We start from the raw sequence: 11006 nt of genomic DNA, 5'->3' as shown, positions 1-11006 counted from the left end.
CATTGGTATGTTCAAGGCTCGAAAGTTCCCCATACAAATTGAAACCTGTAAAGCCAAATGATTTGTCCGGTGTCCCCCATGATGCCAAGTAATTTATGAAGTCTAAAAAGCCATTACTCATGTCTACTTTTTCAGTTGGTGCGGAAGTAAAGACATCAATTCATTGGGCTACAGCACGTGTCTCGCTATAGGCGATGTCGGTGAAGCCGCTAAAAGCCGTCGCCACTCTCCTGAACCGCGATATTCCACTGCTGAGCGATGAAGACTCCCGGCTCAGAACCGTGTCAGGATCCCTCGAGGACCCCTCTGTGCCGGGTCCAGGACCTAGACGGGGTCCAGGGCCCACCCGGGGCCCGGGGCCCACCGGAGGTTCGCGGCTCCCTCGAGACCAGTCACCAGTGCAGCTCGTGGTGTCCAGAGGATCTCGATTACGTAGTGGTCAGAGAAGGACCCCTGCAGCCGCCGGGGACAGCGAGGGTCGGCAGCACGGTGGAAAAGGAGAGGAGGCGGAACAGACAACACTGCCCGAGAAACGTGAGCTATGATTGATTGTGGCAATGAGCGTAGTTAATTATGTTGTATGAAAGTGTAAAACCCGACAGGTAAAAACTTAAAGCCTCGGATATTAGGGAAAGTCAAAGGATTAGATAGTTGTACTCATGATGACTGACAAATGCAACTTACGAGGCTGCATTTCATCTCTGGCAATACCCTTAATGTCCATCGTTTTACGTACATAGCAGCGGTTTTTCCGTACGGGAAGTAAACGACTACGTTGCCGAGTTCGTACCACATTTTTCCGATATGTAAAACTAGTTTTGCCGAGAAACATTGAAAAGAGAAATCACACATTATCCCGCGCCCTGGTGGGGTCTGTTTATAACGCGACCTGGTGGGGGGGGGGCTATTTTTTGCCCCCCCCCCCCCTCGTATCTCCGAAACTTACTACTGGACGGATCCGCAAAATTCAAACGGCGTTCGAAAGGCCTGTCAAATTTGTCGAAGGAAACCAAATTTCATTGACCTCGGGGTCACCGATGACGTCACAGGTCAGGTCAAAGATGAAATGTTTCACCGTTCACGGGTCTTCTAGGGAATGCGCTATAACACCGAGGAAAACGCATTTTGTCGAGAATCAGCGATAGGGCGTCAGTTGCCTAGTAGATATGTTGCTATTAGAGGTCACTGACAATACCAGGTCAGGTCACAGGTCAGGTCACCAAGGGTCACAGGTCAGGTCACATGAGCCCAACTTTACTAAGGTTGTGTGATGCATGTTTTATGGCCAATTTTTCATTTCCAACTCAATGGTGTTGGTTATAAGACTATCAGGTACGGCTTAGGTCACCTTCTGGTGAAGTTCAGGTCAAGGTCAGGTCAAGGTCAGGCCAAAAAAGGTCAAATTTTAAAGTTGATAGTTTTGCATAAACTGGGTATTGATTCGATGCAGCTCGTCACGGGGAGTCTAATGGTGGTCTTTGTTTTGCGCTACGGGGTCTAGAATTGCTAAAAATTGAGTTTGAAAATTTGACGTCATCAATTTTGAGCAGTTTTTTCGCTATAACTTCGCCAAAAAAAGAGGTATCAATCTCAAATTTGGTATGTGGATGGAAGGCGGTAAGGACTATCACATATATTCCGGTTTTTGCGAAATTCAAGAAACTTTTTGGATATTTCGATTATTATATCTAAAAAAATTATTTTTTGATTTTTGGGGGTCGAAATCCAAAAATTTCAAAAATCCGAGATAGCAGTTTTGTAGCCCTGTTGATTTTACACCTTTTATGTCTTTATCATTTTTCTGTATTTGCAAAGCTATAGGCCTGACAGCTCTTCCCGCGAAACCCTTTTTTGGGTCGAAAACGGCAGAACATGACGTCACTCTGACGTCATTTCCGGCCAACCTATCATAGCCTTTGGAAAAATTTTTGGTCACAATGTGTAAAATTGATGTCCGGGAGGGTACTGAAAGTTTGGTGACGATCGGCGCAGCGGTTCTGGAGATATATCGAAAAGTCTGGAGGGGGGCAAAAAATAGCCCCCCCACCAGGTCGCGGGTTATATCTATGCATTTATAAATGGCTAGCGACAGTCTGCAAAGTGCAAACAATCTGTGGATTTTTCAGTTCCTTCGGTGCCGAAGAAGCAAACATGGACATCAAGAACCTCCTTCAGATGGTCTCTTACAACTTTACTCGGTATGAAGCAGTGGAAGTCCAAAACAAAACAGATCGGCCAAACAAAAAACGATATCGAAATCGAGGATGTGTCTGACGGTAAGTGTGATACAGCGTTCATGATCACTAACACATGTAGGTAACGTTTCTGACTTGTGTCAGTGTCTTTGAGTGTTGATCACGCAATAACGTCCGTCGTGGAAACACCAAAGAAAACTGTAATTACGAAAGAATGAGCTGGAAAGAATTCAGACTAAACGGTCAATGACTAAAATAGACGAAAGTTGATAGCTAATCATAAGGTTGATTGCAACATTCTATTACTCTTCCTTTCAATTTGCATTTGATAAGAATCAATGTATCAATTTGCACCAATTTAAATTTGTAAAAATTTTGTTCCACGCTGCAGCGGAGAGTGATCTGAGCCGCGACTGGACGCCGCCGCCGCTGCAGCGGGTCCTGTACCACGACCCGACCCCGCCTGAGGCGCTGCCGGACGGGTCAGCCCCGGAGGACGGGCCGCTCTCTGAACCGTCCGGCCTGCCATGCTGGGAGGCGCTGAGACCGCAGAGTGAGGCGGGAGGTGGGAGAGAGGGGCTGGGTGGCAAAAGAAAATGACGACATGGAATGTCTTTTCATTGAGCTGCTGATTCTAGCTTCCATTCCAACTAGATCTGCATGAATTGAAGGCGTAATCTCAATAACATTTTTATCAAAAGTCTAACCGTTTCAGCCAATCCAGTCCACCTTCAATATATGCCTAAAAAAAAGAAATGGGTATAGGTAGGCACCTACAGCTGAGTATGATACAACCATTCCAGCTCCTTCCCTTAGGTGTGTGCGTGTGCCTTTGCCACAGGTGGGTGGTACATCGGCTGGCTACTGGTGGTCGTACTGGTGTTTCTGTATAACTGCTGGATGGTGCCCTACAGGGCCTTCTTCTTCTACGGCAGACAAGGTCAGCGCACAGACCAACGCCAACCTACACCCAATGACCGCTGGCCAAGCTTATTGAGATTTGAAGGAAAAGGGTCACCTTTAACATGGGGTTTGAAACTGAGATGGCCATCTTGTAGCCCGTGTCCGAAAACCCCGAGAGTGTCCAACCTTACGGCCGATTTCGGCCTCCATTTGTAGGTATCGGCAATTTTAAAAGAAAATATGCCGGGAATGCGTCCTTATCCCAGGAATGCGTTCTTATCCTGTAATACAGCCACCCGCGGCGAGGCCAGGCTTTGGTTTTTAACCAATCAGCTCCAATCAGCTCAGCTTTAACCAATCAGCTAATCTGACACAAGCCGACGAGACTGTCTTCTGAAGGCTGATTGGCTTGAGTGTGATGTCATCGCTATGACATCATACAGAAGGTGCGGTAGAGAGTACAAACATAGTACCAATATGTTAAATAGTTTGACATACTTTTTTGCGAATTATGCACTTCTGGTACCAGATTTAAAAAGAACATGAAAAATAATAATGTCAAAATGAAAAGCAACGATATCTTCATATTTCACGAAGGTGGCACTTTTCCTTTAAGAGAAAACGGACATGACGTGCATGCGTTTATCACGAACATTATCTTTTCTTACACAAATAATATTTTATAGCGTTTAATAAAGGTAAACAGTAGCGGCGGAACACCCTCAATTAAGGGGGGCACTGCCGACTTTTGGTCCCATTCTTTCCATGCAACGGGCCATAGGGCTAATGTTAAAATGCCAAAATCAAAGGGGGGCACGGTGCCCCGGTGCCCTCCCCGTTCGGCGCCGCCTATGAAGGTAAAATGCAAAATGGGACAGAAACTGTCCGGCATTTTTGTTTTAGATTTCAAGCTGTACAACTGTTCTGCCGTTTTCAAGGAAAGATGTAGGACCTGTAGGACAAATAACCGTTGATCCACTTCCCGAACCGCCCGGGGGCTCAGCTCGATTAATATTTCCGACAACTTCTTTTTCTTCACCGTGTAACTCATGAGTCATGCATAAACCACCTCCTTCTTGGCTCGTTTTTCCACTATTGGCGATCGCGCAAAAAGTGTCTAAAACCCCGTTGACTTAACATGGGGAAAATGGAATCGCACGTGCCACGCGCAAAATAATTCTAAGCGAGTAGCGACCGATGCCATCAGGTAGATCGCCTCCGGGAGCCCATACCCTGAACTTTTTACGAAGATTGAACGATTCGTCTAGGCCCCGCTCAAGTTGCCCCAATTCGCGGCCAGCCATGCAAAACATAGCCCGGAGAAGGACCGCTCCGGTTGTTTTTCAATAGAAAAACACAATTCTAACGAATAGTGTTTGTCTTTTCAAACAACCTGCGGTTATCATCAATGTCAATGCAATAGTGCAATAAATTGTATTATACATCACATTTCCGTCAGAGTTCTACTGGCCGTGGCAGTTGGGCGACTACCTCGGTGACGTCATCAATCTGGTGGACGTGCTCTGTATGAAGCCGCGGCTGGCATTCGTCAGTACCGTGGACGGTACCTGGGTGACGTCACGAAGGCAAACCATCCGCCACTACGTCGGAACGACAATGTTCTGGGTAAATGTGGGATAGGGAATGGTTAACAGGCCAACAAAGGGCGTGAGTGAGTGCTCTGAAGACGGAAAAAGGTCTGCAGTGGTAATATGGGTCGATGAGACAGAATATGGTCAAGGATGGGTTGTCAAGATGCATGATGCATGTAAAAAGGTCAATCAATACCCACTATCAATATTGAAACGTCTGCTGTCGTTTTTGTTCGCAGATGGACATTATAGCTGTAATACCTCTGGATATACTTTACGCTATTTACGGCCCAAACTCATTCTGTCGAGTAAACCGAATGGTAAAGGTAAGTTGACCCAGTGATTCAAGCTCTTTCAAATCAAAATTTGGAGGTAGGAGTTACAGCTTACAATGAATATGTGTTCTCGACGCGTGTCATTTCGAAAGGTCAGAATGCCTATTATGATTGCAAGCTTTAAGTGCAAGTATGCATGAAGCGTTAATAAATTGCCACTGGAAATTCTTATCCTTTCCTCTTTGTTGCGTTTCAAAAGATTCGGTATTTCATATCGGCAGATACACACGTACTGGGAGTTTTTCGGCCGACTGACGGCGGTGGCGGCGTTCCCCAACGTCACCCGAGTGGCCCGCACCCTGTTCTACATGTTCTTCCTCATCCACATCAACAGCTGCGCCTACTACATGGCCAGTCTGCTGCAGGGCTTCGGCTCCAACACCTGGGTGTACAACAACGTCGGCAACGCGTGAGCTTATTGATAGTCGGCCGCGTATATCAGCAATTGATACAGCTTGTTGTTGCTATTCTGTGGCTGTCGTATACAAAGTCTAGCGAGCAAAACAAAGCCGAAACAAATGCAAATAAGTACATTATGTAAATCGAAAAGGAACCTGCAGAGTGAACGATATGCTGACACGTTAAAAGTTTAAAATCAACATTGACCGACGAAAGTAATGACTGCTCTGCTTGCCCCTACAGGTACGCGCGGTGCGTGTTTTTCGCCACCAAGACGGCCATGTCGGTAGGCAGGAACCCCAAACCGACCAACGTCGCAGAGTATGTGTTCATGGCGGCCAGCTGGCTGCTGGGAGTGTTCGTGTTCGCCATCCTACTCGGTCAGGTCAGGCCAGGTCAAGTCAGGTCAGACGGGGTATGCAAACGTCATGTCAATTGTCAGACCTGGGAAAGGTGATCATTTTTTAAATCGCACTAGCCGGATCCGGCGAGGACATTGGTCAAGCCGCGCTGCAACATCAGGTAGAGATCAAAAGGACGAGGTCAAAAGAGCTAAACTTTTTTGATGTGGTGAGGTTGGGTGGATTTTTCATCTAGCGCTTACAAAATGCGACAGTTCCAGACAGCTTAGCGGAAACGAGACTAGATCATTATATTCCTTGACAGAATATGTGCCTAAGTGTTTTTACATTTTTGTTGTCTTTGCTCAGATCCACGACATTGTGGCGATGGCGAGCCGGTCTCAGACAGAGTTTCGTGAGCGGCTGGACAAGGTGATGCTGCTGCTGAAGAACAAGGGGGTGCCGCAGGAGACCCGTCAGCGGGTCAAACTCTGGCTGACCTACACCCATCAGGAGGATACCACGCCGAGTGAGTGTTCCGGCCGGGAACAGCAGTAGCTGGGAATACGGGATATAGGGATACCCAAAGATTGTGTGTCTGAATGTATAGGCAAGGAGCATGGGTATAGCTGATGACATTCCGAGACGTCATACACTAAACACCTGGCACGGTCCAGTGCGTCCCCTCCGTACCGTTTTTTTTTTTTTTTTGTATATGCTGTCTAACCAATGACCAGTGATCACGTCGCCCAGTTGATGCCGCCTTATCTCACCGGCAGCGGAGCACAACTGCCTCCTGAGCCTGCCGCTGAAGCTGCGGACCGATGTGGCCATGCAGGTCCACTACAGCACGCTGGGCAAGGTGCGCCTGTTCAGAGGCTGCGACATCACCTTCCTCAGAGACGCGGTGCTGCAGCTGCAGCCGGTCGTCCTCCTTCCTGGAGATTTCGTCTTCAGACAGGCAAGCACAGCAAAAGTTGTCTGAGAGAGCCGTCTCTCGATTCATTTGTGAGAACTAGTAAGCGATATCACATGAATGAAAATATCTAGATGATTTTCCAGGTGCTGGCTAACCTCTTTAATCCGCTTACGTAGCTTAGTCCACATCAGCTGCATCTCTTGTCTACGTTCCGCCTCCCCTTTCTCAGGGCGATGTCGGCCGTGACATGTACATCGTTGGCTCTGGGTTCGTTGAAGTGCTGGACGCCCCGGGGTCGAACGTCGTCAGGAAGCGCCTTCAGGTTGGGAGCGTGTTCGGAGAGAACAGCCTGCTGACGCCACACTGCAGACGCTGCGTCGATGTCAGGTCAGTGTGGGGTCAGGTCACAGTAAGCCGTGAGGTCAGGTAAGTGTGAGGTACGGTCAGTACTCAGTTTAGTCAGGTCAGCATAGATTCAGGTCAGGACGGGCCAGATCAGGTCACTGTCAGTCAGGTCAGTGTGGGGTCCTGGGTCAGATCAGTGTACGGCTTTACGTCTAGGTATTAGTTAGCTTAGATCAGGGCGATATCAAGTAGAGACGTTTCACGTCAGTTCAGTGCGATCTCCGGTGAGGGTTGGTGTGAGATAAGAACAATGATATACAAAGTGAGCAACATCAGGGCTGTTCGTAAACCGCAATGCCAGGGAGTAAGTTCCAGCTCAGTTCCAAGCCATATTATATTATACCTCTTCCGTTTGTATTCACAGGTCCCCTGGCTTCACGACGCTGTTTCGCCTGGGACGGGAGCGGTTCTGGACGCTGGCCCACCTGTACCCGGACGTGGAGCGAACCATCCAGCGGCGCACGAGGCGCCGGCTGGCCAAGTCGGCGCAGCGCCGCAGCTGGGGCATGAAGCTCGGCTCCGACGCCGTGCCTGTGTGTCAGTTCAACGCCGCGGCGAGCGCGCCGCGCTGAGTAGTAGCAAGTGCTGGACTGCTGAGTGGTAGCGGATGCTGGAGCTGAGTGGTAGCGGGTGCTGGAGCTGAGCGGGTAGCAATGGAGCTGAGTGGTAGCGGGTGCTGGAACTGAGCTGGTAGCAAGTGCTGGAGCTGATTGGTAGCGGATGCTAGATCTCAGAAGTCAGCTGGAGCTGAATGGTAGCGGGTGCTGGAGCTCATAGGTTAGCAACTAGCGCTACAGAACAGCAGGTGTTGTAGCAGCTGAGAAAGAAGAAGGCAGCCAGAGTTACTGTTGGAACAGCTTTAGCTGCAATAAATGTCAGCACTAAATCTAATTATAAAGCCATCTGACAACAGCTTAGTGATGTCGTGCGTAGGTAGCTGGAGTTTGTTATGTTTTAACTGTATTCTGATTCGGTAAAGGATTTGGTCAATTATAGCATGCTAATATTCATCGAAGTGAAATTTTTGTTGGCCTTTTTGACAGGGCGGTCGCAGACTTGGCGTTTGGGGGGCAACTTGGCAAGGGGGCCCCTGCGCTGACCCGGGGGCCCGGTGCTAGCTTAAAGGGGCCCATCGGGGCGAACGGCTGGAACATTGTGGGTGCACGCCGCACGGGTGCAGAAATCCAGCCATTACTGGTGAAGCGGGGGGGGGGGGAGCGGCACCCGAGTGGAGGCTCATTGCGAGCTTTGAGGCTGTACCATATCGAAAAAGGCACCTACCGATAAGTGCATTTTGAAGTATTGAAAATGTCAATAATTCACGCAACTGTGAATTGACTACCGCATAAAGTAAAAGCGGCTTACTTAGCCATTTTTGAAGATATCGCAGTACTTTTCACAGTGGGTCACCAGTCATCTGTATGTGCTATTTTTTATGTCTTCTTTTTCTACCTGAGCACAAATGCCCAAGATTTGAACACCATCACAGTAGCAACTAGCAATTGCTTCGAAAGATAGAAATATCCCTGCACTGTAGACCCAATGGCAAATAAACCTCAACTAGAAAGATAGATGTTGGACAAAATATCCTGAATTTGTCGCGCTGCATGGCAAGTAGTGTTGATGAGAAAAGGGGGTTTTGTTCCAAATTATTGTGGGTGCAGAATTGTCTGCCACCCACTGGAGGATTATTGTTATTTGTTAGGGCAACTGCACCCACTGCACCCATGGTTCCTACACTTATGGGCCCATCGATAGCGCTTTGGCGATACCTATCGCCTAGAGGCTGCAATGGGGCCCGGCTTAGAGTACAATGTCAAAGCCACCCGAGGACGGCGTTGGACTCAAGGGTCAGCAAAGGGCCTCAAAGGCCCCAGATGGGACCCCAGAGCGCAGAGGCTGATGTGGACCCTCAGGGGCAAGTACGTGACGCCCAAAGGTAAGTCTTTGGGCCTTCCAGAGAACATAATAGGGCCATCAGTGGCGGGTGTAGAGACCTCATAGGCCAGTTGGGGGCCTATAGAGGCGAGTTTGAGGCCGTCTCAGAGCCTAATGTGGGGCCTCAGATGTCGGTGTGAGGCCCTTAACCCGCGCCCTGCTGGGGGTCCTGGATTTCCACGCCCTGCTGGGGGGGGGTGTTTGAACACCCCCCCTTGTAACTCGGCTCCTGGGCCACGTAGCGATACGCGGAAGGCGGCGTTCGAAAGAGCGCAAAAAATAATGACGAAATCACTTCGGTCAATTTTTTGGTCAGGTCAAAGGTCAGGTCACCAGAGGTCATTGAAGCCAAAATTTCGCCGATTTCCAGGTCGAATGTCGAAAATTTCCAAGAAGCCAACGCATAACTCGGGAACCAATAGAGCTACAGCGCCGCGGAAAAGCGCATTCGATAGCCCTATTAACGCCCTTTCTGAGTAATTCTCTCAGATTTGACCTAACGTCAACGGTTTTGCCTGCAGGGGGCAAAAACTGTAAAAATAGCCGATTTTTTCGAAAACAGTTTTTCTGCAATAACTTTTGACCCAAGCCTTGTACGAACTTACTTTTACCGGCATCGTGTTCCTCTCGTCAAGACGCATCGAATGAACTATAACTTGACCTTGAAAGGTCAACTTGAAAATTTGACCTCAGGTCAAGGTCATGACCTGACCGGAAAGGGTCATGTTGCATATCAGTCGATCCGTATCGTCGAGCTGAACACATCTAAGGCGTTTTCATCGCTCTAGCATGCCTCTATCAAAAGTTATTTGCGAAAAACTGTTAGATACCATTCGTGACCTAAGATGACCTCAGGGCATAAACAAGGGTCACGGACACCATTTTCAAGTTCAGTGTGTCTAAACCACTTGTAATTCGGTGTTTGGGAGTGTTTATAATGTCTTTCATCCAAAAGAGGCGCATTTCAATTTTCTCCCATTGACTTATAATGGGGAGGTCGCAAAATTGACCTGACCTTAGGTCATCGATATCAAAATTCTGAGATATACATTTTGTACATGCTATTGCTCTTAGCAATCGCTGAAAGTTTCAAAGCGATCGGTCACTCGGTGTAGCTATGACAGACATTGAAAGTTTTTATGAGGTGAGGTCACTTCAAGTGACCTGGTGACCTGACCTTGAATGACCTTGGTCTGAAATTTTTACAACATGTGTAGAATTGATGTATGATAAGGTGTACCAAAAACGGCGGCGCTCCGCGCCGCCGTTTTTGAGATATTCGCGAAAAACCACAAGGGGGGGTGTTCAAACACCCCCCCCCAGCAGGGCGCGGGTTAAAGACCGATAGGTATGGGTCCTCAGAAGCCGGCATCGATGCTTCAGAAGCCAGTACGGGGCCCTCAGAGGCACATAAGGGTCAGTTTTGGGTTCCAGAGACAGAAATGGGACTTTCAGAGGCCGATGTGGGACCTTGAGGGGCCGGTTTAGGCACTTACGAGGCTAATTTAGGGCCCTCAGAGGGCCTGCAAAGGTTGATATTTTGGCATAAAATGGGTATTGATTCGATGCAGCTCGTCACGGGGAGTCTAATGGTGGTCTTTGTTTTGCGCTACGACGTCTAGAATTGCTAAAAAATGAGTTTGAAAATTTGACGTCATCAATTTTGAACAGTGTATACGCTATAACTTGTCCAAAAAGGAGGTATTAATCTCCAAATTTGGTATGTAGATAGGAGGTGAGAGGGACTATCATATATATTCCATTTTTCGAAATTCAGAAAAATTTTGGATTTTTTGGCTATTATATTAAAAAATCCTTTTTTTTTTTGTTTCAGGGGGTCAAAATCAAAGAAACTTTCAAACATCCAAGATAGCAGTTTTATAGCCCTGCTAATTCTACGCCTTTTAATTCTTGAACATTTTTTTTTTCTGAACATTTTCAAAGCTATAAGCCTGACAGCTCTTCCCGGGAAACCTTTT

The 11006-nt window shown here is 47.9% G+C and overlaps 2 protein-coding genes across 2 annotated transcripts; both read left to right on the top strand.

Moving 5' to 3' along the window:
• The first annotated feature begins 4934 nt into the window (after nt 1-4934).
• Nucleotides 4935-6750, top strand: LOC122389511 (cyclic nucleotide-gated cation channel beta-3-like). The gene is made up of 5 exons (XM_043381622.1): nt 4935-5016; nt 5247-5434; nt 5668-5809; nt 6135-6294; nt 6545-6750. The coding sequence occupies exons 1-5, from the start codon at nt 5008-5010 to the stop codon at nt 6748-6750; spliced, it is 705 nt and encodes a 234-aa protein (XP_043237557.1). The 5' UTR covers nt 4935-5007.
• Nucleotides 6751-6916: 166 nt separating this feature from the next.
• Nucleotides 6917-7696, top strand: LOC122389541 (cyclic nucleotide-gated cation channel-like). Its single transcript, XM_043381687.1, has 2 exons — nt 6917-7071; nt 7454-7696. The coding sequence occupies exons 1-2, from the start codon at nt 6932-6934 to the stop codon at nt 7659-7661; spliced, it is 348 nt and encodes a 115-aa protein (XP_043237622.1). The 5' UTR covers nt 6917-6931; the 3' UTR covers nt 7662-7696.
• The last annotated feature ends 3310 nt before the right edge of the window (nt 7697-11006 follow it).

The sequence above is a fragment of the Amphibalanus amphitrite genome, unplaced genomic scaffold (assembly GCF_019059575.1).
Source record: "Amphibalanus amphitrite isolate SeventyFive unplaced genomic scaffold, NRLGWU_Aamphi_draft 000361F_arrow, whole genome shotgun sequence".
NCBI lineage: Eukaryota > Metazoa > Arthropoda > Thecostraca > Balanomorpha > Balanidae > Amphibalanus > Amphibalanus amphitrite.
The sequence above is the reverse complement of the archived record's forward strand: the minus strand, read 5'-3'. Positions and strand labels throughout refer to the sequence as shown.

What these genes read in the sequence shown, in the direction of transcription:
- LOC122389511 (XM_043381622.1), top strand. An exon ending in TACAACAACGTCGGCAACGC is followed by an intron (nt 5,435 to 5,667) that starts GTGAGCTTATTG and finishes TTGCCCCTACAG; the next exon opens with GTACGCGCGGTGCGTGTTTT. An exon ending in TCAGGAGGATACCACGCCGA is followed by an intron (nt 6,295 to 6,544) that starts GTGAGTGTTCCG and finishes TCTCACCGGCAG; the next exon opens with CGGAGCACAACTGCCTCCTG.
- LOC122389541 (XM_043381687.1), top strand. Translation starts at nt 6,932, where the DNA reads ATGTACATCGTTGGCTCTGGGTTCGTTGAAGTGCTGGACGCCCCGGGG. An exon ending in AGACGCTGCGTCGATGTCAG is followed by an intron (nt 7,072 to 7,453) that starts GTCAGTGTGGGG and finishes TTGTATTCACAG; the next exon opens with GTCCCCTGGCTTCACGACGC.